The 27,254-nt window shown below is 43.2% G+C and overlaps 6 protein-coding genes across 10 annotated transcripts in view; all 6 read right to left on the reverse strand.

Annotated features, from left to right (window-relative positions):
- The window catches only part of LOC105912957 (protocadherin gamma-A11-like), a 208,080-nt gene that overhangs the window by 146,989 nt on the left and 33,837 nt on the right, over nt 1-27,254 (reverse strand). The window contains exon 1 of one of the 5 annotated variants that reach the window (XM_042710804.1): nt 14,058-17,699. The exons of the other annotated variants lie outside the window; for them this stretch is intronic. Coding sequence (XP_042566738.1) covers nt 14,058-16,460 — 2,403 coding nt within the window. The 5' untranslated portion in view covers nt 16,461-17,699. Of the gene's footprint in view, nt 1-14,057; nt 17,700-27,254 lie in introns of those variants that run through there. 5 annotated transcript variants of the gene reach the window in all.
- Nucleotides 1,237-27,254, reverse strand: part of LOC105891237 (protocadherin beta-16-like) — a 32,910-nt gene continuing 6,892 nt past the window's right edge. Inside the window, exon 2 of the mRNA XM_031587242.2 lies at nt 1,237-2,054. Within this exon, the coding sequence (XP_031443102.1) occupies nt 1,800-2,054 (255 nt within the window). The 3' untranslated portion in view covers nt 1,237-1,799. The remainder of the gene's footprint in view (nt 2,055-27,254) is intronic.
- LOC122133836 (protocadherin beta-16-like) lies at nt 9,889-13,858 on the reverse strand. The gene has a single exon (XM_042710814.1). It carries the CDS (start codon nt 12,526-12,528, stop codon nt 10,114-10,116), a length of 2,415 nt encoding a protein of 804 aa, XP_042566748.1. The 5' UTR covers nt 12,529-13,858; the 3' UTR covers nt 9,889-10,113.
- On the reverse strand, nt 17,827-20,314 carry LOC116225199 (protocadherin beta-16-like). Its single transcript, XM_031587246.2, has one exon. It carries the CDS (start codon nt 20,307-20,309, stop codon nt 17,871-17,873), a length of 2,439 nt encoding a protein of 812 aa, XP_031443106.1. The 5' UTR covers nt 20,310-20,314; the 3' UTR covers nt 17,827-17,870.
- On the reverse strand, nt 20,843-23,265 carry LOC116225201 (protocadherin beta-15-like). Its single transcript, XM_031587248.2, has one exon. The coding sequence runs from the start codon at nt 23,258-23,260 to the stop codon at nt 20,843-20,845; it is 2,418 nt and encodes an 805-aa protein (XP_031443108.1). The 5' UTR covers nt 23,261-23,265.
- On the reverse strand, nt 24,030-26,874 carry LOC105894526 (protocadherin beta-15-like). The gene has a single exon (XM_012821044.3). The coding sequence runs from the start codon at nt 26,488-26,490 to the stop codon at nt 24,067-24,069; it is 2,424 nt and encodes an 807-aa protein (XP_012676498.2). The 5' UTR covers nt 26,491-26,874; the 3' UTR covers nt 24,030-24,066.

Here is a 27,254-nt window from a genome sequence, read left to right on the forward strand (position 1 = left end):
CATACAAAAATAATCGTCCAGAATAATTTCCACAAATAAATAGTAAAATAGGTTTCATGTGGTAACATACAGTAGAGGGTAATGGTATTGCACTCAAAGGCACTTAAACAAGTTTGAGTTATGTTTAGACCAAACTACAACAACACAAGCACACTTTCACAAATGTGAACATTAAAACACACACACATGCACACACTTTTCTCTCTGCATACCCCTGACTCTCCACCCCTATGCCCCATTCATAAGCTCTTGGCCATCATGGGCAATGTTAACCACCCCCTCCACCATATCCTGGCAGGACAGTCCAGCAGCCTCGGTAGCGTGCGGCTCAACACGCTACGTTCACGGACTGAGCGACATAGGAGGTCCTTTGTCCCAGCTGCCATAAAACTATAACTATATGACTACACTGTTTGCACTATACATTCTACATCCCTCACTGTACATAACAGTATTATTTTGTTTGCATTGTATTGTATCGTATTGTCTGTATATATTGTTTGTAATTATTGTAAATATGAGAGAGCTGCAAGACACCAGAATTTCCCCACGGGATTAATAAAGTATTTATCTATCTATCTCTATCTATCTATTCCCTCTATCTTATTTCTCTCATACTCTCCCTATCTCTCCCTCTCTCTCTCTCTCCCTCCCTCTCTCTCTCTCTCTCTCTCTTTCTCTCTCTCACTCACTCACTCACTCACTCACACATGCGCACTCCATGGGATTAGGTTGCAAATGTAATTTTAGTATACCATCTCATAAGAACACTGACCCAAATTAGATATCAGAAGAAAATGCTTTGAGTTGAGCTTGGTTATTCATCACAAGCATCTCACATTTCATATTCCCTTACAGTCCAGTTAAAATCTATCTCTCATACCACATTTCACATTTATTCAGAATGAAAGCATATAACGATATTGGTGCTCTTGCAACTTTTTCTGCTGCAGTGTAAAACATAGAGGGGTGGGGGGCATTTGCATTTGAGGAGCCTCAAGCTCATCCATCCAGTGTGATGTCTACATTATTCAGTAGCCTCTCTGCACAACTAGGTGGCCTAGTGCATTTTAATGCAGCTGAAAGTAAGCTTGTTCGACGCTGGCACCGATGTGCATGCGCAGTACTGATCCATTACCCCCTGTGACTACTGCAAAGGCAGGACACACACACGCACACACACACACACACACACACACACAGAGAGAGAGAGAGACAGAGAGAGAGAGAGAGAGAGAGAGAGAGAGAGAGAGAGAGATACACACACTCTCACAGGCATGTGTCACTGACTCAAGCTCTGTTTCTGCCTCTCATGCTCTGTGTCTGTTTCACATATCACCACAAGATGGAGTATCACATGGTAACAAGGCCAGCATCTGGTATAGCTCAGTGCAGCTCTACTGCCTTTACTTTGAAGTCAGTAAAGCATTAACATATCATTTGGTCATGTTTTTATAAAATGCTTGTGTATGCAGCTAGGTATAGGCTAAATGGTGTTATCAATGTATTCATTCCTGATTGCACAACAGTTTTCCAGTGAAGAAAGGGAGCAAATTGAGTTGGGGAAATGTAATGTAATGTGAAGACAGGTGACAGATGACACTTAGTCATTCTTGACACCGAACACTCAGGTCTGAACTACTTTTGGGGGCGGAGAATGAATAGACAAAATCAAAATAAACGACAGAAAACACAATCTGGTGTCTTCAAACTCAATTAGTCAGTATTTGAGCTGTTGTATGAAAACAATACGACACTCGTGTTCATGGGCTTGGTAAAGGATATCCCCATGGCTGTGATTAGGCCATAGACACAAGGCCAGAGGCTGAGTGCTGCAGGTAATCACAGCTGTGGGGATATCCTTTACCAGCCCCATGAACACAAGTGTCATATTGCTTAACTAATGTATATGAATGTAATGTTATGTAATGTAATGTAATGTATGACTTTGTATGATATACATGTAATGTAAGATTTTGAGGTGGATGGATGGGTAGATAGAGTAAAACCAACACATTGAGAGATAACATCATAGAAAATAAAATGTGCCTTACCTTTAACCAGTAAAAGGGGAATGTAGAGGTCCATCCAAGATTGAAGGGAAAGAGAGGGAAGAAAAAAACAACATTAGTGAAACCATGGAGACATTTGATTCTAATAATAAAGCTTCCATGACATCATAATGGCATGTGTCATCACTGTGCCCTGACACATCAGATGAGATGACACAGCATCATATGTTGCAGAAAAACAAGCAATAACATGGGGGAGGGTTTGTTGTTTTCATGTGGAGGACTGCAGTGTTGTACTGTGTTATCGTTTAAAACATCAGAATATTTATTTACACATGTAAATGCAAAGACATGAACATTCCCAATCGTCCTACAATACACAACCATACTACACACAATAACAATACACAAAGCAGCAGCTGTGAATCTGTGCTCATACTGCTATTTTTTCCTCATCATGACAGCTCTTCCGACCAAAAGTAGGCCTGCCTACAGCCATTACTTAACCACACATGGGTTAACATGGGAATTAGCATACAGTGGCTGGCCTGGATACAGAAAATCACTGTGACTCAAGCACACCAACAAAGCAGTTATCTACTGCACAGCACTCTGACTATGCTGTGCATGCATGGAACATGAACTGTTTAGAATTTCCCAGTAATGTCACAATGCAACTAGAGGTGCGTTTCTGCAAGAAATATGAGCATGGGTGCTCCGCAGAGGCAGAGTGCTAACTGTGCAAATCAGATAAGAAAATGAAAGCAATGCACAAATGGTGAAGTAAATGTGTGTAACAGACTACACAAGAACACACATACATGGATGAATAGAGACATCCCTACTGTTATCATTACATTAGTATACTGATACAGTCACTCGACACCAGTCAGCATCCTCCTCTGCAGGGACAGAGGTGCACACACACATCACAGTCACAAACGTGCATTCTCTGTGTCTCAAAAGCACACGGTAACTGATGTTTGTTAAGATATGAATAGATTTCAGGTTATGAAAGATTGAACTGCACTAGTGTATGAGTAGTGCCATAGTGAAGGAGGCCATAGTTAGTGTGGGGACTGAAGAATGTCTCTGCGATCACTTTCACCTAACACACAACACACAATGCCCTCTCATGAAAGAGGCCTTATCCCAAATGATGGAGGTCAAGTGCAAAGCAGGTCACAGCTGTGGGGCTCCTCTTACCTGCCTGCCAGATGTGGTGATGACGGCGGACACCTCACTGACTGATGAGGTTTTCATTCATCACAGAGCCACACTTGGATTTGCATTCAGTAAACTGATTTCAGGAACATTAGTCTTTTCCCTACTAGATTGTGTTGATGTTCACGCATGAAAGACAATGTGGCCCATTTTCTATGAGGCTAATAATGTTACATTTACATTACATTTAGTCTTTTAGCAGATGCTTTTATCCAAAGCGACGTACCAAAGATGTGCCTTTAAAAAACATCATTGAATTTCACCTTCATGAATTATTTTGATAGACTTACAGTATATTGCATGTAAAAGGTGGGATATAAGTGTGTTTATGTCTGTATGCCATAATATAAGCATTAATGTTCCTGTGTGCATACCACATGAAAAAGCAGCCAGTGTCAGTTGCCCATGGCTTAAACTAAACCCATAAGATAGTGCCAGCTTTGTAATAAATCAAGCGTTGGACATCCAAACCCTCAAAACAGTGGCCCACAGAGGGAGATTAAAGGGGAACATGCAAGCGAGTGAATACATGAGTGCAAAGCCCCACTTCAAAATCACTCGTCACTTCTTAACCTTAAATAGGTCAGGTGCTGTCCTCATATGACTCAGCCCTGTTTTGCAAAAGAAGTGCAGTGCCACTGTCTATTTGGTGGAGAGATGGGTTTCCAGTACGCTTAAATCGATTGTTCAGAACTACTCAAGTCATTCACATGTTTATTTTGTCAACTAAGAGAATCGTTAGGTCACTCATTGTTTTTTGGAGGGCTTTATCTCCATATCTGCTCTAAAGATATGAACCGAAGAGAATGTATGTTTCCAACCCGCAGCCCGTATTCATGTCTATGGAAGCCAGTGTGTAATGTTACACAAAGTAATCATCACAGCATAGATGCAGAGGTAAGTGTTATAGGATTACACTGTACGTGCTTCCATAATAAGCTTCAATATGTCTGCGTGTTTACCGGAGCTAGTGAGCAGCGAGGACAAATCAGCATGCTTTCCGAGCAATTTCACCGCTTCAAGTGATATTTTTAGTTGGCTCCAGCGAAGTGAGAGAAACTAGGGGGCTAGAGGGACTGTTGTCCTCTCTACACTTGCAGCCATGAAAAAGCCAAACACATGTCACATATCCGCTGAGGTCAAGTGAAACAGAAATGACCAAAAAAAAATAACATTACAAAGAGCTTTTATTTCAACAGAGAGAAACAACGTGGAGCGAGTGACCAGAATAACCCAGAAGTGTTTTCAACAGGCAGCATGAGGAAGAGAAGGAGGAACAAAAACAAATTTAACCAATCTAATCTTTCTTGTTCCACATCACTGAAAAAAATGTAAGATGTACAACAAAACCATCAACTAAGAGAAGGACAGTTAAAGTCTTTGATACAATGATAGATTAAGAGCACGACAACAGCAAGTTGATATATGGCAGCATAAATAAGAGGCTTGACATAAGGGAGTCTTCACGGGTGCATTAGTGACGTTGAGCATCCTGCTGACTAAATATTAATCAAGAGAAAAACACTTGGAGTTGAAGATGTAGAGACAGATTATGTGCAAAACAACAGCAAATCGATACATAACCGTATAAATGCTTGTCTTTAATTTACATATAAGATGTGTGTGTGCATGTGTGTGCGTGTGTGTGTGTGTGTGTGTGTGTGTGTGTGTGTGTGTGTCTGTGTGAGTGTGTGTGTGTGTGTGTGTGCATGTGTCTGTGTGTCTGTGTCTGTGTGAGTGTGTGTGTGTGTGTGTGTGTCTGTGTGAGTGTGTGTGTGTGTGTGTGTGTGTGTGTGTCTGTGTGTGTATGTGTGTGTGTGTGTGTGTGTGTGTGTGTGTGTGTGTGTGTGTGTATGTGTGTGTGTGTGTGTGTGTGTGTGTGTGTGAGAGTGATAATCACAGACTGAGCATTTCTCTGTCTAATCCCCCCCTTGTGCCTCGTGTTGGCGGAGAGAAGGAGCGCAGATGTTGGTGGTGTTAAGCACCCATCACCACTGCTATGAAAAAACACACCCAGAGAGAGAGAGAGAGACAGAGAGAGAGCCAGAGAGAGAGAGCCAGAGAGAGAGAGAGAGAGAGGGAGAGAGAAAATGAAGGGAGGGCACATGCCTTGAAAACACCACAGTTAATCCCACACAGAGGAGGCACGAGGCAGCGATAACAACCAGGGCAGATCTTATTTACGCTCTCAAATCCAGCGAGAGGAACAGGCCTTTACATCATTCCAACTCAAAGAACGTTGAACAGAAAGCAGAACAAAAGCAGTAATGAAGCCGTACAAATGCTTCTGCTAAAATGTAACACTGCATTCACTTACTTAACTCAGAATATTACAAGTAAGCTTAAAACAGATAGAACACGGTCAGTACATGATTTGAAAGAAAAACACAGCCCATGCACTGACTACGAAAATACATAAAAGTAGTATCGGGTGCAAGAGCGAACAAACCAAAGAACATTTGTATATGTGTGTAGTAGCTGAAACCATGTAGTGTTGTGTACATTTACAATATGCCATACAAAATCTGGCCACATCCCTCTGAGATAACCCACAGTGTAAGAAAATATGTTCAACAGCCTTTTGGTCAGCCACAACTGTGACCAGGGCCTGAACAGCTCTCAGACAGATGAAGCCGCTTGCACTGTCAGTCCTGCCTAGTGACTTTGCTATACCAGGACAGGTGGTACTGTTCCCTTTAATCAATTTCAGCTTGACTGGGGCCTACCCTACAAGAGTGATATATCATTTATATCACCTATTACCACTGATCAGCATCCTGGTGTGTTGCAGAGGTGTTTTGGTCACAGCGTTAGTACTAGATTTTGCGTGGCACTGACAGCCGGCCTCGGGGGTTGGCCTTGAGGCTGGCTGCGTTCCCGGCGGTCAAGCGCACCAGAGACTCGTTTTTCAGGGGGGGCAAGCTCCTCTTCGTCATGGTGTCATAATCCATGACCCCTCCCGAGCTGAACCTAAAGTCGCCGCGCCACGAGCCTGTGGTCAGGAAGGAGTTGTAGCGCGAGTCGTTGTCCAGCGTGCCCCAGCGGCTGACGTCCGAGTAGTGAGGCGGGCCGTAGGTGGGCGGGAAGACGGGCAGGTTTGAGGAGGCGCCCCGGTAGAGGCTGCGCCGGCACAGCTTGACGTAGACCACGGAACTGACGAGGACGAGAAACAGGCCGGAGACAGAGGCAAGGGCGATGACTAAGTAGAAAATCAAGTCGTCGTTCGGCGCTGACTCATCCAGGCCGAAGTCCGTGAGCTCGTCCACCGTGGGCAGGCCTTCACCGATGGCGATGCTCACGGTGGCGGTGGCGGACAGAGACTCGGGGCCGTTGTCCTCCACCAAAACCTCTAGGGTCTGTTTGACCTCGTCATCGTCAAAAAATGGTCTGAGGGTCCTTATTTCTCCGCAGTGAAGTCCGACCGAAAACAGGTTGGGCTGAGTGGCCTTGATGATCCGGTAGGAGAGCCAGGCGTTGTGGCCTGCATCTGCGTCGACGGCGATGACCTTTGTGACCAGGTAACCTTTGGGTGCCGATAGCGGTACTCTATCCTCTGCTATGAAGCTGGACTGGACAGGATACAGAATCATGGGGCCGTTGTCGTTTTGATCGCTGACAAAAACCCTCACAGTGCATGTGCTGGTGAGAGGTGGGTTCCCCTCATCTCGTGCACTCACGATTATCTGGAAGTGACTGGAAGTTTCATAATCAAAGGGACGGGAAGTGAAAATGTCCCCCGTCTCGGAGTTGATTGAGAGAAGAGAAGCGGTCACCGGATCTGCTTCCAGCCTCAGCGAGTAATGAATTTTAGCATTTGATCCTGAATCTTTGTCTTGAGCTGTGACTCTGATAACAGGTGTGCCTTGAGGTCTATTTTCAGGGATATCCACAGTATACAAAGTTTGGGAAAAAACAGGTGTGTTGTCATTAACATCAGAGACTGTTATAGGTATCACTTTACTGCTAAATAGAGGGGGGGATCCAGCATCCACTGCAGTAATTGTAATATTAAAGGATGCATGTGTTTCTCTGTCTAAAATGTCATCTGTCACAAGCATGAAATAATTTTTCACCTCTGATACCAGTCTAAATGGAACATTGTCTGTAATGTCACAAGTGACACGACCACTGGTACCAGTGTCCTGGTCATACACGTTCAATAATGCAACCATAGTTCCCGGTAAGGAATCTTCAGACACAGAAGAGGAAGCTGATTTTACAGAAATCACAGGCGAATTGTCATTCAAATCAATAACATCAATAATGAGCTTGCAATGAGAGGATTGACCACCACCGTCTTTAGCCTGGACGTCCAACTCGTGCACATTCACGTCTTCGTAATCCATTAATCCGATAACCCTTACCTCGCCCGTGACAGAGTCAATTTCAACAACTCCTCGAGTTTTGTCTGACACGTGACTGAACGAATACGTTACTTCTCCATAAATACCGTCATCTAAATCTGTGGCATTTATTTTCGTCACTAATGTGCCGGGGGGTGAATTTTCTGCAATAGACACTTTGTAAACTCTCTGACTAAAAACTGGAACATTGTCGTTTGCATCCAGCACGTGAATGTGAATCGAAGCAGTTCCAGATCGGGGAGGATTTCCTCCATCAATCCCGCTGATAGTCAAATAATATTCCGATTGGGTCTCACGATCCAGTGCTTTTTTAAGAACCAATTCTGGGTAGGCATGGGCATTAACTTGCTTATTCATTTCTAGAGCAAAATAGTCATTTTGGCTGAGCTTATATTGCTTAATCGTGTTGGTTCCCATGTCGGGGTCCCGTGCGCTCTCCAATGGGAAACGTCTTCCCAAAATAGTCGACTCGACTAGTTCGAGTTCGACCTCTCCATTGGCGAACACGGGGCTGTTGTCGTTGATGTCTTGAACTTCCAAAATAAGACTGTACACTTTCAGCGGGTTTTCAAGTAGCAGTTGAAACTGAACGACACAAACTGCCGCCTGTGCGCACAGCTCCTCGCGGTCCATCCTTTCGCTGAGCAGCAGAGAGCCCGTTTCTGCGTTCAGCTCACAGTACTGTCTGCTTCCCTCAGCCACAACCCGGGCTTTGCGCCTCACCAATTCAGCGTTGTCCAGTCCCAAATCCCGTGCCAAGTTACCGATGACTGAACCTTGCTTCATTTCCTCAGGAATAGAATAACGGACTTCACCGAACACACTGACAAACGGAATAAACAAGAAAAAGTAAAGGACCATTGCTGTTTTTGCGCATTGCTTTCCATCGACGGCTAAATGATTCTGAGCAAGAATCATATTGACAAAAATGAATCAAACATCGGAGTAATTAAGAAAATATTGGCATTTGTTATATTCTCTGTGCATTTTTTATAAACCGTGCATGGAAATCATCGTTTGCAGTCCTGCCCCACTCTGCATCTCGAACAGAATGAGTCAAACTCTGCTCTGCTACTGTCAGCTTCGATTTCTCTCTGCGCCTATGTAGCACGAACTCTCTCCGCCTCCGGCGCCAAAACGCGGCCGCGCACGCACACAAACGCTCACTCTCTCTCTGTCTCTCTCTCTCTCTCTCTCTCTCTCTCTCTCTCACACACACACACACACACACACACACACTGCCTCTCTCTCTCACTCTCACACTCTCTCTCTCTCTCTCGCTCTCTCTCTCTCTCTCACACACACACACACACACACACTATCCCTCTCTCTCTGTCTCTCTTTCCCCCTGCCTTTCCCGCACACTCATACTGCCTCCCCGTTTATCCTCTCTGTGTAGCTGGCAAATCTGGGGCATGAGGACAAGCGGATGATGAAGCACTGAGCAAAGTTATAGAGCGTCACCCAGAGTCTAAACGAACAAACAACATCTTTTGATATGTCTGTCTACAGGAAATTATATCCTAGTGGAACACCTGTACAGTAACATTGACCCGCAACATTGTGGGACTCTGAATGACCGAAATGGCTGATATGAGAGTTGAAATAATTGAAATATTTTCAAGATCCTATTTACAAGAGATGGATTTAAAAGCATACCTCAGACGGCGCCATGGTATAAATATATGGTCTCAGACCATAGTACAGAGAGTGACTTTTTCAGTGTTTGGTCAGCTGGCATTGTGGCTTCACTGTGAGATCCAACGAACTTGAAATCACTGGTAGTCAGATATCCACCATAATTATATGAACTGCGCAAAGTCTCTGCGCCCTCAACGTCTACGTAATTTGGCGACAGCACCTTCGAACAACATTCTCGGTTTTCTTCTATGGCAGAATCTGATAGCAGGAGCAACTACAATAAAAGTCCAGAAAATGGTCGACACAGACACGAGTGCACGTTATCAGAAATAGGTAAATACATAGTGCAGGTTGCAGAGAGAATAGGTTTTCCGTCATCCTTCACAGCAAAAACTAGAGTCTGTTTCATGGCATCAGATTCAGAAATATCTCCGCGTCTTGATCTATATATCTATCAATCTATGTATCATAAGCCATTAATGCAGATCTCTGTGTCATAGGAAATTACGACATTTGAAATTAAGCGTCCTTATGGCCACTAGAAAAATCTTAGAAAAATGTAAGTGAATCTAGAATATCCCAAGTATAGTAGTATATTAGCCGCTGCTTTGAGAACACACACACACACACACACCTGACGGAGCCTTTCAAACCCCGCATCACAAAATATATTAGTCCTTGTAAGTGCAGCTAATTTAAAAAGTAATGGTCACATATTCTTCCAAAAATGTTTTGCTATAAAGTATATATTAAATACAATTGAAATAGCCAAGCCATTTAACGAACACAATAATACAAGCACGTGAAAATGGAAATGAGTTTCTAGAAAAGCCCACAAAAACTTCAGAGTGCAGAATATCAACATTTTAGAATCACCAGCTTATAGATGACCAAAAGCAAAATATTACCTGTGGCGAATCGATGGAATCAAACAGGCTGTCATGATCAACAGAGACAGACTTTTTCAAAGTCATGTCTGCCGGCAGAGTTCCATCATTGTAGGATCTGGCGAACTTAAAGTCGCTAGTGCGAGATCCTGTCGTCAGATACGCGTCATAATTGTAAGCACTGCGTAAAGTTCCTGTGACATCAACATCTGCGTAATTTGGAGGCAGATACGCGCTGGGGATAGCCAGACCGCCATCAAATAATATCCTGGGCTTTTTCCTATGACAAAACTTCACTGCTAGAGAAAGAATGATAAACGTGATAAAAAAAGTGGTCACGGACACAAGCGCAATGATTAAATAAGTGGTGAGCTTGGAACCACTCTCGTCAGATGACATGTCCTTCAGTTCAGGAACTTCAGCCAAGTTATCTGAAATAAGTAAATACACAGTGCACGTCGCAGAGTGGGAAGGCTGTCCGTTATCTTTCACTGAAACCACAAGAGTCTGTTTCATGGCATCAGATTCAGAAATATCTCTCAGCGTCTTGATCTCTCCACTATGAAGACTGATGGCGAACAGTCCAGGGTCGGTGGACTTCACAATGTGATACGAAAGCCATGCGTTCTGCCCAGAATCCGCGTCCACTGCGATCACTTTGGAGACTAAAGAGTTTGCCTGAACAGCTTTGGGCACCATCTCAGTCATAAAGGAGTTTCCATCGGGGGCTGGATATAATATCTGCGGAAAGTTGTCGTTCTTATCTGATATGAAAATACTGACGGTTATGTTGCTGCTTAGAGGGGGAGAGCCGTTGTCTCGTGCTACTACGTGAACTTTAAAACTTCGGAACTGCTCATAATCAAAAGACCTTACGGCATGAATGACGCCCGTGTCTCCATTTATGGATAATAACGAGGACACCGGAAAGCCATTGACCTCACTAGATGAAAGTGAATACATTACTGTGCCATTCTGCCTCCAGTCGGGGTCCCTCGCTGAAACTGAACACAACGAGGAACCAGGCTTATTATTTTCCATCACGTGAGCACTATAAGACTGCTGCTCAAACTTTGGTGGATTGTCGTTGACATCGGCTACAGATAACTGCACATTTTTAAATGAGGACAAGGGTGGAGTGCCTTCGTCATCAGCAGTTATTGTAATATTGTAAGCCGACACAGTTTCTCGGTCCAGCTCATTTGTCGTCACCAGAGAATAATAGTTTTTCATGGATGGCACTAGTTTAAACGGAACGTCGTGCTGTATTGAGCAGCGAACCTGCCTATTCTTCTCAGAGTCCCTATCCTGCACGTTTATGATGCCCACCTCAGTCCCAGGAGGTGTACTCTCGGAGACTGGATTACTTAAACTTTTTAGAAGAATCACGGGGGCATTGTCATTCACATCTGATATCTCTATAATGACTTTGCTGGCTGTGGAGAGCCCAAATCCGTCTTTGGCTTCGACGCGTAGTTCATATTGTGTCTCTTCTTCAAAGTCAATTGGTCCTATAACCTTAATTTTGCCAGTGGTCGGGTCTAATGAAAAAGCTTTTCTTGCCTTATTAGATATACGGCTAAATTCATAGGTCACGTCTCCATTGGGTCCTTCATCTGCGTCGGTAGCGCTCACTTTAACAACTAATGTGTCCAAAGGAGAGTTCTCTGGTAGACTGACTCTATATACGGACTGACTAAAAAGCGGAGCATTGTCATTCGCATCTAACACCGTAACGTGTATTTCTACAGAGCCTGATCTGGGTGGAGACCCCCCGTCTGCCGCGGTGAGAAATAATTGTACCTCCCCCTCTTTCTCACGATCCAGCTCTTTGTCTAACACTAGTTCAACATTTTTACCCCCGTCTGCATTGTTGGAAACAGCTATAATGAAATGTTCGTTTCTCTGTAAGGTGTAGGTTTGGACTGCGTTTTGCCCGACATCTGCATCATGCGCCTCATTCACGCGATAGCGAGATCCTTTATCTGCAGATTCGCGTATTTCCAATTTAATTATATCTTTGGGGAAAACGGGGACGTTGTCATTTACATCTTGAATTTGAAGTGCAATTCTGTGAAGTTCTAATGGACTCTCAAGCATCAATTCATATTTAAGTTGACACGTTATCTTCTCAGAACACAGCTCCTCTCGATCGATTCTATCATTCACAGTCAAGTCTCCAGTTCTCATATTTATGTCGCAATGACGTCCTTTACCTTCGGTGTCAATACGCGCCTTACGAGCAGAAAACCGGTTAGCATCCAGTCCTAGATCCTTGGCTATATTTCCAATTACAAATCCAGCTTTCATCTCCTCCGGAAAAGAGTAGCTGACGTCTCCATATGAGCTCGATGCTAGGAAAAATAGTGCAAAAACAAACGCAAATCCTTTGTGATCCATTTTCTGGTAGGGTCCAAACAGAACCGGTGGATACTCAAAAATCGAGACCAGGCTGAGTACAAATGTAGGTCCACATGTGGATGGCACCAACAGACAATTCTAAAGTGTATGTGGTTTGTATTGAACGAGTCCTTTCTTTCTCTATCACGTAAATGCAGCCGTGAGACACCAGGTTTGGGTAGACAACGAAGGGGTGGAGATGCCAATCATTTTATGATGGTGAACAGCGACACTTGGAGTTCCAAAGCAGAAGTACTTAATGGGCTATCATGTGACATTTTAAAATGGCATTACATTTATATTACTTCTTCAACTGATATCTATTTGTAAACAGTAAGTTCCCAACGAAAATGTTAAATGAATTGTGGTATTTGTTCACACAGAAGGCAGAACTCTCTACATCACATGCATCTAAAATGCAAGATATATCGTCTATATTTCCTAAGGCAAGAGATAAATGCATTGCAAACATGCTCAGTGCCATCATTATACACAGTTCCATTCAGCGTCTTGTTGAAGTCATGTGCGCCATTGCTCCGTGCCATGACAAACCGCTCACCAAGCATCAACTAAAGACATAAGTTCGCTCAAAGACACGCATGCGCGAAGGCCAGAACTATACTTAATTAATTACAAGTATGCAGTTAATGGCGCTCCCTGCCATCATCACTCACAGCTCCGTGCGGTTCCGTACCCGAACGCACGCACAGCACTAACGCGCCCTCTGTGCCAAATACCCACCAGTCATAATAATAAATGCGCACCTCGCATAATATAATAGCGCGTAATATACCAGCCAGCTGGCCACAATTAATTTGATTTTAAAACCTGGAAATAAAACACGAAAGGGCTACCAAACACAAAAAGAACTTGCTGATGGTGCAGATGTTATAAGTGATATATTTCGTTGTGAAGAAGCTGGAGGCCTACATTTACACTATAATGCTATGGTTAGTCCCCCAAATCATTTCAAAGCCAATACAAAAATACATTTAAAAGAAATTGCATTAAAAGAAGAAGAGAAACTCCAAAACAGTTCAGAATGAAACCACTGTAAAATAGGCTATAAATGCCTATGCGACATTAAATACATCAACCACCTCCAGACCCTAATCCACATTCATCATATATCAGACAGCCCGTGAACCCTGTATACAAATTCATTACATGAAGACAGCACATGAAGCTTGTATAAAAACCTAAAAAAAGATTACATCTTAACAGGGCCATTAAGTATTTTACCCCTCATGTTTCAATGTGTCTATGGCAGATACAGGTGACAACTATTTCCACGCACAAATATAAATAAGAAGAGGGAATCGTCTGGTGGTTGTTGCCTCTCTCTCTCTCTCCTTTTTTCTCTCTCTCTCTCTCTCTGACACACACACACACACACACACACACACACACACACACACACACACACACACACACACACACACACACACACACAGATGTACAAGAGTGGCCACATCTGTTTACATTTTGCAAATCTATCTTGAAAGAGTGTGGCATAAAACACATCTCACCTGAGATAGTTCAGTGTTGTCAAGCAGGTCGTGATGATCATTCACCGAGAGCGAGGGCTTTCTAAGCGTATGATCAGCGAGTAGCGTTCCCTCATTGTAAGACCTTGCAAACTTGAAATCACTGGTGCGCGACCCCGTTGTCAAGTATGCGTCATAATTATAGGTACTACGGAGAGTTCCTACGCCATCTACGTCTGCGTAATTTGGGGGCAGATAAGCACTGGGGATGGCCAAGGTGCCGTCAAACAACAGTCTGGGCTTTCTCCTGTGGCAAAACCTCACTGCCAGGATGATGATGATGAAGGTCAGAAAGAAGGTAGAGACGGACACAAGCGCAATGATCAAATAAGTGGTGAGTTTGGAGCTGCCCTCGCCATTTGGCATGCCTTTCAGTTCAGGTAAATCAGCCATGTTATCCGATATAAGCAAATGCACAGTGCATGTTGCAGAACGAGCTGGCTGTCCGTTGTCTTTGACAGAAACAATAAGGTTTTGTTTCATGGCATCAGACTTGGAAATGTCTCTCTGCGTCCGTATCTCTCCGCTATGGACACCTATAGTAAACAGCCCTGAGTCGGAAGACTTGATGACTTGATAAGAGAGCCATGCATTCTGACCAGAGTCCGCATCCACTGCAATCACCTTAGACACCAGAGAGTTTGCGAGAGCAGTTTTGGGCAAAATTTCGGTTATAAGAGAGTTGCCCTCTGGAGATGGATATAGTATTTGAGGAGAATTATCATTTTCATCCGTTATAAAGACGTTGACCGATACGTTACTGCTGAGTGGAGGAGAGCCATTATCTCTTGCCATTACTTGAATGGTGAAACTTTTAAACTGTTCGTAATCAAATGGTCTCGCTGCGTGAATAGTGCCTGTATCGCCATTTATGGATACGAAAGTGGACACCGGAGCGCCACTGATCTCCCCAGGTAACAGGGAATATATCACTGTGCCGTTTTGCCTCCAGTCAAGATCTCTTGCACTTACATAGCACAGTGACGACCCGGGCTTGTTGTTTTCTCTTATATTGGCATAATACAACTGTTGATCAAAGTCGGGCGCATTGTCATTAACATCAGCCACAGACAAGTGCACCGTTTTAGAAGAAGACAAAGGTGGGGTGCCTTCATCGGTAGCGGTTAAGGTAATGTTGTACTCAGACTGCAGTTCACGATCCAGCTCTACCGTAGTCACCAGAGTAAAGTAATTTTTCACGGATGGCACAAGTTTGAAAGGTACATCTTGCTGAATGCTGCAGCGGACTTTTCTGTTATTTTCAGAGTCTCTGTCCTGCACGTTTACAATGCCAATCTCAGTCCCTGGTGGTGTATTCTCGGGGATGGGATTGTTCAAAGATTTCAAAAGTATTACGGGGGCGTTGTCATTAACATCTATGATGTCGATAATTACTTTCGTGTCTGTGGATAGGCCGTATCCATCTTTACCTTCGACAATAATTTCGTATTTTGAATCTTTCTCAAAGTCGATCGGCCCAATCACTCTAATTTCACCGGTTTCAGAGTTAAGGGAAAACGCACTTTTCGCCTTCTTTGATAAATGACTAAATTCATAGATCACTTTCCCATTAAGCCCATCGTCTTCATCAGAAGCGCTTACCGTTACTACGAGGGTGTCTACAGGGGAGTTTTCAGGTACAGTAACTCTGTAGACTCCCTGACTAAACACCGGAGCGTTGTCATTTGCATCCAGCACTGTAACGTGTATGGCTACGGTGCCCGATCTAGGTGGAGTCCCACCATCAACAGCAGTAAGAATGAGTGTAACCTCATGCTGCTGCTCACGATCGAGCTCCTTATCCAAAACTAATTCAACATTCTTCCTCCCGTCTATATTCGAGTTTACAGCCAGAGTAAAATAGTCATTTCTCTGCAGCGAATAGCTTTGAACTGCGTTTTGTCCTATATCTGCATCACGTGCGTCATTTACACGAAAGCGAGCACCTTTAACAGCGGATTCCTGTATTTCTAACTTAATAATATCCTTTGGGAAGAACGGTGAATTGTCGTTAATATCTTGAATCTGAACTGTAATGCGATGCAACTCCAGTGGGCTCTCTAGCATTAATTCGAATTTAAGAAGACACGAAGCCGTTTCAGAGCATAGCTCTTCTCGGTCAATTCTTTCTTTGACGATCAACTCGCCGGTTCTCAGATTTATGCCGCAGTATGGCTTACTGTTGTCTTCTGTATCAATACGAACCTTACGGGCTACCAACTGATTAGCATCCAGTCCGAGGTCTTTCGCTATATTTCCAGCAACAAACCCAGGCTTCATCTCCTCCGGAATAGAATAGCTAATGTCTCCGCTTGTGCTTTGCGCCATCAGTGAGCATGACAATACAAACAGCAGACGGCAGGCCGAGAACCCTTTGTGCTCCATTTCGTATAACAAGCCACTAGAATCCACTCATGTATAGAGAAAATGAGAATCACAATCAAATGTATTCCAGAGTGTTTTCTGAAAACAAGTAATCCCACGGAAGCACGGAGGGCTCTTCGGTTTATGTTATTCTGATGCAGCAGTTAGGCGTCGGTTTTCCTCTGATTACTTTGAAAGGTAGACTGGTTGAAGACAATTCATTTTATGATGGTGAACAGCGACACGTGGAGTTCCAAAGCAGAAGTACATATTGGGCTAGCATATGACATTTTAAAATGACATTACTTTAATATTACTTCTACAACTGATAGGCCTATCTGTTTATAAGCAGTAACTGTATCAATAAGATGTTAAAATGAATTGTGTTACACGTTCACACGGAAGTCAGAACTCTCTGCATCACATCCATATCTTAAGTTTAAGCTATAACGTCTATATTTCCTAAGGAAAGTGGTAAATTGATTGCAAACATGCTCAGTGCCATCCAATCAAACCAGCGTCTGCTGAAGTCATGTGCGCCATTGGTGTGCGCTCCGTGCCATGACAATCCTACTGACACTGCTCACCAAGCATTAACCAAAGAGATACGTTCGCTCAAAGACACGCATGCGCGAAGGCCAGAAGGTACCTAATTGCACTTAAGCAGTTAATGGAGGTCCCTGTCATCATCACTCACAGTTCCGTGCGGTTCCGTACCCGAACGCACGCACAGCACTAACGCACACCCTGTGCCAAACATCCACCAATCATAATTTGATGCGCCTTTGTATAGTGCATAATGTGCCAGCTAGCGAGACCCAATTTTATGTACAGAATTAATTAATTTAAAAATATGACACTAAATGCTATTACACCAAAATAAAAAGAACGTACTGAGAACTCATATGTGATATATATCGTTTTAAAGAAGCTGGAGACATTTGGGCTACAGTTCCATGTTTAGTCCCCCAAATCACTTTAAAACCAGTACCAAAAGAGAAATTACGTTAAAATAGATAAGAACAAAACCACTGTAAAAAAAGTTGGATGTATGCACGTCACACATTAACACCTCCAGGTCCTCATCCATATAGCAAAAACAGACAAGTCATTATATGGAGACAGCACATGAAGCTTGTATAAAAACCAAAAAACAGATGACACCTTAACAGTATAATTTTACCCCTCAGGTTTTCATGTGTCTATGGCAGCCTACAGGTGACTACTGTTGGCACACACAAATACAAATAGGAACAAGTCGGAATCATCTGGTGGTTGCTGCTTGCCGCTCTCTCTCTTTCTCTTTCTCGCTCTCTCTCTCTCTCTCACACACACACACACACACACGCTCGCACGCACACACCACACACACACGCACGCACACACACAGTGTGTGTACAAGAGTGGTCACATCTATTTCAATTCGGAAATCTATGTTGAAAATGTGTGGTATAAAACACATCTCACCTGAGATAGTTCAGTGTTGTCAAGCAGGTCGTGATGATCATTCACCGAGAGCGAGGACTTTCTAAGCGTATGATCAGCGAGTAGCGTTCCCTCATTGTAAGACCTTGCAAACTTGAAATCACTGGTGCGCGACCCCGTTGTCAAGTATGCGTCATAATTATAGGTACTATGGAGAGTTCCTACGCCATCTACGTCTGCGTAATTTGGGGGCAGATAAGCACTGGGAATGGCCACGGTGCCATCAAATAACAGTCTGGGCTTTCTCCTGTGGCAAAACCTCACTGCCAGGATGATGATGATGAAGGTCAGAAAGAAGGTAGAGACGGACACAAGCGCAATGATCAAATAAGTGGTGAGTTTGGAGCTGCCCTCGCCATTTGGCATGCCTTTCAGTTCAGGTAAATCAGCCATGTTATCCGATATAAGCAAATGCACAGTGCATGTTGCAGAAAGAGCTGGCTGTCCGTTGTCTTTGACAGAAACAATAAGGTTTTGTTTCATGGCATCAGACTCAGAAATGTCTCTTTGCGTCCTTATCTCTCCACTGTAGACTCCTATAGTAAAAAGTCCTGAATCGGAAGACTTGATGATTTGATAAGAAAGCCATGCATTCTGACCAGAATCCGCATCCACTGCAATCACCTTAGACACCAGAGAGTGTGCGAGAGCAGTTTTGGGCAAAATTTCGGTTACAAGAGAGTTGCCCTCTGGAGATGGGTATAGTATCTGAGGAGAATTATCATTCTCATCGGTTATTATAACGTTCACCGATACGTTACTGCTCAGTGGAGGAGAGCCGTTGTCTCTTGCCATTACTTGAATGTTGAAACTTTTAAACTGCTCGTAATCAAATGCCCTCGCTGCGTGAATAGTTCCGGTGTCGCCATTTACGGATACAAGAGAGGAAACTGGAGCGCCATTAATCTCTCCGGGTAAAAGAGAATATGTCACAGTGCCATTCTGCCTCCAGTCCGGATCTCTCGCGCTTACTGAGCACAGAGAAGATCCTGGTTTATTGTTTTCTTTGATATGGGCAGTATACAATTTCCGAACGAACTCAGGTGGATTGTCATTGACGTCAGCAACAGACAATTGTAAAGTTTTTGAGGAAGACAACGGTGGGGAACCCTCATCAGTGACGGTCATGGTAATGTTGTACTCAGACTGCAGCTCACGATCCAGTTCGGCTGTCGTCACCAGAGTATAGTAATTTTTAACTGATGGCACTAGTTTGAAAGGCACACCTTGTTGAATGTTGCAACGAACCTTTCTGTTATTTTCAGAGTCTCTGTCCTGCACGTTCACGATGCCAACCTCGGTCCCCGGTGCGGCATTCTCGGGGATAGGATTGTTCAGAGATTTTAAAAGAATTATGGGAGCGTTGTCATTAACATCCGTTATGTCGATAATTACTTTCGTGTCTGTGGAGAGGCCATATCCATCTTTAGCTTCGACAATTATTTCATACTTCGAGTCTTTCTCAAAGTCAATTGGCCCAATTACTTTAATTTCACCTGTATCAGAATTCAGAGAAAATGTACTTTTTGCTTTCTTTGACAAACGACTAAATTCATAAGAAACTTTGCCATTGAGTCCCTCATCTTTATCGGTGGCATTTACGGTTAATAGGACAGCGTCTACAGGGGAATTCTCGGGTATACTAACTCTGTAGACACCCTGGCTAAACTCTGGGGCGTTATCATTGGCATCCAACACTGTAACATGTATGGCTACAGTACCTGATCTCTGTGGAATTCCACCATCAGTGGCAGTAATACTGAACACAACCTCATTCTGCTGCTCACGATCAAGTTCCTTATCCAGTACTAGTTCAACATTCCTCCTCCCGTCCGTATTCGAATTTACAGCCAAAGTAAAATATTCATTTGTCTGCAATGCATAGCTTTGAACCGCATTCTGTCCTATATCTGTATCATGCGCTTCATTCACACGAAAGCGAGCGCCTTTATCTGCAGATTCGCGTATTTCTAATTTAATTTCATCCTTTGGGAAAAAGGGTGAGTTGTCGTTAATATCTTGAATCTGAACTGTAACACGGTGCAGCTGTAATGGATTCTCTAGCATTAATTCAAATTTAAGAATACATGAAGCTGTTTCCGAACACAGCTCTTCTCGGTCGATTCTCTCTTTGACAATCAACTCCCCAGTTCTCAGATTTATGCCGCAGTATGGTTTACTGTTGTCTTCTGTATCAATGCGAACCTTACGAGCTACCAACTGATTAGCATCGAGTCCAAGGTCTTTAGCTAGATTCCCAACAACAAATCCAGGTTTCATCTCCTCCGAAATAGAGTAGCTAATATCTCCGCTAGCGCTTTGCGCCATCAGCAAGCATGAGAATACATACAACAGACGAGAGGCCGAGGATCCTTTGTGCTCCATTTTTGGTAAAACAAGCCAAGATAATCCACTCAGAGATATTGTGCAAACGGAGAATCAGAGTAAAATATGTCCAATACAGGTATATTGAAAGTAATCCCACGGAAGCACAAAGTCTTATGTTGCCCTGATGCAGCGGCCGAGCGTCGTTTTTTTAATGATGGCCGTGATAGGTAGGCTGCCTGACGTTCACAACATGTGCTTCAACTCTAGTATTAGTGAACAGCGACACTCTGAGCTTCAAACGTAAAATACACTTACAAGTCAATAAAATAATGGTTGTTAGAATATATATATCTTGTAAGTGCGGCTGATTTCCCTTGTGATGACATCATTATCTCTGTGTCGTTCTTTCAAACACACAAACGTCTGGACAGCTTCAGGTGCTGTCTATTCTTCTAAACAGTCAAACCACAGTGATGTTTCGACATGGCACACCCATCACCATAAACACAGTACAACTAGCACATGAGAAAGGAAAAGTAGTTAAAAGGTACACAATAAGAGTGGAGAATGTTAAAAAATGTTCAGAATAGTCAGCTTAAATTAGTAGTGTAAAACATTACCTCTCCCGAATTGATGGAATCGAGTAGGTTGTCATGATCAACAGATGCAGACTTTTTCAAAGTCATGTCTGCCAGAAGAGTTCCATCATTGTAGGATCTGGCGAACTTAAAGTCGCTAGTGCGAGATCCTGTCGTCAGATACGCGTCATAATTGTAAGCACTGCGTAAAGTTCCTGTGACATCAACATCTGCGTAATTTGGAGGGAGATACGCGCTGGGGATAGCCAGACCCCCATCGAATAACATCCTGGGCTTTTTCTTATGGCAAAACTTCACTGCTAGGGTAATGATGATAAACGTGATGAAGAAAGTGGTCACGGACACAAGCGCAATGATTAAATAAAAGGTGAGCTTGGAACTCTCGTCAGTTGACATGTCCTTCAGTTCAGGAATTTCAGCCAAGTTATCTGAAATAAGTAAATACACAGTGCACGTCGCAGAGAGTGAAGGCTGTCCGTTATCTTTCACTGAGACCACAAGAGTCTGTTTCACAGCGTCAGATTCAGAAACATCTCTCTGCGTCCTGATCTCTCCACTGTGAATACCCATGGCAAAAAGTCCCGGATCAGTCGATTTGACTATGTGGTATGAGAGCCATGCGTTCTGCCCAGAGTCCGCATCCACAGCAATTACTTTGGAGACCAGAGAGTTTCCCTGTACAGCTTTGGGCACCATTTCTGTCATGAGGGACTTTCCTTCAGACGATGGATATAATATCTGCGGAGAGTTGTCGTTTATATCTGTTACAAAGACATTAATAGTTACGTTACTACTGAGTGGGGGCGAACCATTGTCTCTGGCTAAAACATTGACTTTGAAGCTTTTCAACTTCTCATAATCAAAGGACCTCACTGTGTGAACGACTCCTGTGTCTCCGGTAATGGACAACAGAGAATTAACCGGGATTCCATTCACTTCACCAGGTAACAGAGAGTAAAACACCGTGCCGTTTTGTCTCCAGTCTGGATCAGATGCAGTTACTGTGCACACAGACGAGCCCGGTTTGTTGTTCTCATGTATATGAGCAGGATAGGACTGAAGCTTAAATACAGGTGGGTTATCGTTCACATCGCCAACAGAAAACTGCACTGTTTTGGAGGACGATAGGGGTGGAGAGCCTTCATCGGTCGCAGTTATTGTAATATTATAATCAGCGACAAGTTCGCGGTCCAATTCTGTTGTTGTTACCAGAGAGAAATAATTTTTAATTGATGGTATGAGTTTGAAAGGAACATTTTCTGGAATGAAACAGCGGACCTTTCTGTTATTGTCAGAATCTCGGTCCTGTACACTAATGATGGCAACCTCTGCACCGGGTGGTTCGTTCTCGGGGAGGGGGTTGTTGAGAGATTTCAGAAAAATAACTGGAGCGTTGTCATTAACATCTATGATGTCAATGATTACTTTAGCGTCTGTAGACAGCCCAGATCCATCTTTAGCTTCGACAAGTAATTCATATTTCGATTCATCCTCAAAATCAATCGGACCGATTACCTTGATTTCACCGGTTTTTGTGTTCAACGAAAATGCTCCTCGTGCCTTACTAGATATAAGACTGAATTCGTAAGAAACTTCACCATTAGGCCCCTCATCTGCATCCGTCGCATTAACTGTCATTACTAATGTGTCTAAAGGGGAGTTTTCTGGCAGACTGGCTTTGTAAACATTCTGACTAAACAACGGGGCATTGTCATTAGCATCAAGCACAGTGATGTGTATAGCTACGGTGCCTGATCTCGGAGGAATGCCGCCGTCAACAGCAGTAAGAATTAATGCTACTTCTCGCTGCTGTTCGCGGTCAAGCTCTTTATCTAAAACTAATTCCACATTTTTCCTTCCGTTTTCATTTGAATTTACAGCCAGGGCAAAGTGGTCATTTCTCTGTAACGTGTACGTCTGAACCGAGTTCTTTCCTATGTCTGCATCGTGTGCTTCATTCACACGAAAGCGAGCTCCTTTGTCCGCAGATTCACGTATTTCCAGTTTAATCAATTCCTTTGGGAAGAAAGGTGCATTGTCGTTGATGTCTTCGATTTGAAGTGTCACACGATGCAATTCCAGAGGACGTTCTAATATTAACTCAAATTTAAGAAAACATGAGGCTGCCATTGAACACAGCTCCTCTCGGTCGATTATTTCCTTCACAAACAACTCACCAGTCTTCAAATTTAAGTCACAATAACGTTTGTTATCTTCCGTATCTATTCGAGCCTTACGTGAAGCCAACCTGCCGGCGTCAAGTCCAAGATCTTTAGCTATATTTCCAATCACAGATCCTTGATTCATCTCCTCCGGAAAAGAGTAGCTCACATCACCAAATGCGCTATGCGCCATGAGTACGCATGAAAATAGAAAAAGGCGATAGTCCGACACTGCTTTGCGCTCCATCCTTATTCCCGTGAAACAAATTCCACAACACGACCAGATCAGGTTAGGTTAGGTATCCAAAACTGGAAATTGGAACAAAAGAGGACGACTATGGTCGCACACCGCATTGAGCTTTTTTAGCACAGAGACCTGAAATTTGACAGACTTGGATGGGCGGAGATGCAAACATACAACAGGCTACACGAATATCCACTCCTAGGCTGGTGAACAGCGACACTGTGAGTTCTAAATGACAAAGTGCATTGCCAGCGTACTTCAGCACCTGTTGTGCTGCTGAATAATCAAAGATTGTCAGACATGATAAAATAATGGAAGCCAGAATGCCTTACATTACTAGTAACGTGTTTTCTCAGAAACCTTAAGAATTATGCACATTAACCTTAAACAGAATGAATGGTATATACAGCCAAAGCAGCAAACAAACTTTTCCTAGGGAACCGTACGACTAATTAGTCACGTCTACATAATAATAAATACAGAATACTGACGGAGCATCTACACGACTACAAAATAAATCAAACCTCCATTGAAAGAAGTGCATTGAATATGTGTTCCCTGACACATGGGATGAAACATGCAAATACAGTGATGAACTTTTAAATATTCGTAAACTCAGACAGAATACAGTTAAGCGTAAGTATGTCTTAAATGTATTCTGTAGGCACAAACCAGAATCGGGGGAGCATTTTAAGCCAGCATTTCTTTCTGTTCTCTCCTATGCCACTTACTCAGACAATCAAAAATGCTAAAGTATGATAACAAGAGCACACTGAAAAAATATGGGGTACTTATTTGACTGATCAACACTACCAGCAGAAATTTGTAAAAATTACCTGTAAGGAATCGGGGATGTCAAGTAAGTCATCACGTCTGTCTAATGTAGATTTTTTCAATGTGAGGTCAGCCGGCAGCGTCCCATCATTGTAAGATCTGGCAAATTTGAAGTCACTGGTGCGCGATCCCGTGGTGAGGTAAGCGTCATAATTGTAAACACTACGCAGAGTTCCTGTGCCGTCCACGTCTGCGTAATTTGGGGGCAGATACGCACTGGGGATAGCCAGGGCGCCATCAAACAACATTCTGGGCTTTCTTCTGTAACAAAATCTCACCGATAAGATAATGATAATGAAGGTGAGGAAGAAAGTGGATACCGACACGAGCGCAATGATCAAATAAGTGGTGAGTTTGGAGTTGCCTTCGCCAGAGGCCATATCTTTCAGTTCAGGAACTTCCGCCAAATTATCAGAAATAAGTAGATTTACCGTACACGTGGCAGACAGAGGTGGTTGTCCATTGTCTCTCACAGACACAACAAGAGTCTGTTTCATGACATCAGATTCAGAAATGTCTCTCTGAGCCCTGATCTCTCCGCTGTAGACACCGATAGTAAAAAGTCCCGGATCAGTCGACTTCACAATGTGGTATGACAGCCATGCGTTTTGGCCTGAATCCGCGTCCACAGCTATCACCTTAGAGACTAAAGAGTTGGCCTGTACAGCTTTGGGCACCATCTCAGTCATAAACGTATTTCCGTCAGGTGTAGGGTATAATATCTGCGGAAGGTTGTCGTTCACATCTGACAACAGAACACGTACGGTCACGTTACTGCTGAGCGGAGGAGAGCCGTTGTCTCTTGCCATCACTTGCACTTTAAAACTTTTGAATTGCTCGTAATCAAATGGCCTGACGGCATGAATTACTCCTGTATCTCCATTTATAGACACAAAATTGGACATGGGAATGCCATTCATTTCGCCGGGTAACAGAGAGTATATCACAGTGCCATTTTGCCTCCAGTCGGGATCTCTGGCAGTCACTGAGCAAAGGGAGGAACCTGGTTTGTTGTTTTCATTTACATATGAGCTATATGTCTGCTGCTCAAACACTGGAGGGTTGTCGTTAACATCAGCAACAGAAAACTGCAGAACTTTAGAGGAAGACAGTGCAGGTGAACCTTGGTCAGTAGCAGTTATAGTAATGTTGTAATCCGATAACACTTCCCTATCAAGTTCTGCTGTGGTCACCAGTGAATAGTAATTAGTGATCGATGACAAGAGCTGGAAAGGGACATCATGCCGAATGAGACAGCGTACCTGCCCGTTCTTCTCAGAGTCTACGTCCTGCACGTTTATAATACCAACCTCAGTACCTGGGGGCACATTTTCGGGAATTGGGTTATTCAATGACTTTATGAATATAACAGGAGCGTTGTCGTTAACGTCTACTATATCTATGATAACTTTGGTGTCTGATGACAGACCAAATGAATCTTTGCCTTCCACAAGTATTTCATATTTTGAGTCTTCCTCAAAGTCAATAGGCCCAATAACCCTCATCTCACCAGATACTTTGTCCAAAGAAAATGCGCTTCTGGCATTATTAGACAAATGACTAAATTCGTATGTGACCTCACCATTAGGCCCCTCGTCTACATCGGTAGCTGTTACAGTAAGTACTAGTGTGTCTAAAGGAGCATTTTCGGGGAGACTGGCTTCATATATGTCCTGACTAAACACTGGAGCATTGTCATTGGCATCCAGCACTGTGACGTGTATGGCTACGGTACCCGATCTCGGCGGAATCCCACCATCCGAGGCAGTAAGAATTATTGTTACTTCCTCCTGCTGTTCACGATCTAGTTCCTTATCTAATATTAATTCAACATTTTTCCTCCCGTTTGCATTTGAATTTACAGACAGAGTGAAATACTCATTTCTCTGCAGTGCATAGCTTTTAACTGAATTCTGCCCTATGTCAGCATCGCGCGCTTCATTGACACGAAAGCGAGCTCCTTTGTCTGCAGACTCACGTAATTCTAATCGTATCAAATTCTTCGGGAAAAACGGAGCATTATCATTAATATCTTCAATCTGAAGTGTGAAACGGTGCAGCTCCAAAGGACGTTCTAAAACCAACTCAAATTTAAGAAAGCATGATGGCTTCTCTGAACACAGCTCCTCTCGGTCAATTCGTTCGTTCACAGTCAACTCTCCAGTTCTCAGGTTTACGTCGCAATAACGTCTGTTGTTACCTGCAGCATCAATCCGTGCCTTACGAGCAGAGAGCGTATTCACATCAAGTCCGAGATCTTTGGCTATATTTCCAAGTACAGACCCGTGCTTCATTTCTTCCGGAATAGAGTAGCTCACATCTCCACATGTGCTGTGCGCCACGAACGTTACAAGAGAGACAAAGATCCATGGATAATTCGAAAATCCTTTGTGTTCCATTATGTGCTATTCGCCTAAATAAATCGTGAGGCTAGTATGCGTGCAATAAAATGTTTCTTGTCAGAAGAGTATTCTGACAATACTCACAACGTGACAAAGAAAAGCGTATACGGTTCCTATGGTTAACTGCGACGATATGATAGACTCTGAATAGAATGGGAGGGTGGATGAATACAGCTGATCTGTCCCAGCTCCTGGCCTGGTGAACAGCGACACTCTGAGTCTAAAAGATAAACTAACCAAATAATGATTTCCGTAATAAAAAACCCTTAACGCGAGACCAAATAAAAAAAAAATGAGGCTACAGTTACAAGATCATAATCCTCAAAGATAACAGATCAAGGTATTGAAAAACCTAACCTAATACATAATCTAATATCATCGTTGACTATGATTGATATGGAAAAGTATGTTATCAATGTGCAGATGAAAACATCCCGAAAAAACTCGTGAAGCTTTAGAATAAAATAATGAAATGCAACAAATAACCAGAGAACCAAAAGCACAATTTACACCGAAGGAAAAAGTGGGGCTAAGTTCAAGTCAAGTTCACAAAAAAACCATATACCATTACCATTCTCTATAGATAGATAGATAGGTGGATACTTTATTTATCCCGAGGGAAATTTAGGAAATAGCAAGCTCTCGAAAGAACGAGTAGACTTGTATCACGGATCACCAATCACGTATGTGTTCCACATATGAAACAATTACACACATAAAATTAGCACGTGTCATTTTACGCATGTATATTCAGTCATCAT

Source organism: Clupea harengus, chromosome 20 (genome assembly GCF_900700415.2).
Source record: "Clupea harengus chromosome 20, Ch_v2.0.2, whole genome shotgun sequence".
NCBI lineage: Eukaryota > Metazoa > Chordata > Actinopteri > Clupeiformes > Clupeidae > Clupea > Clupea harengus.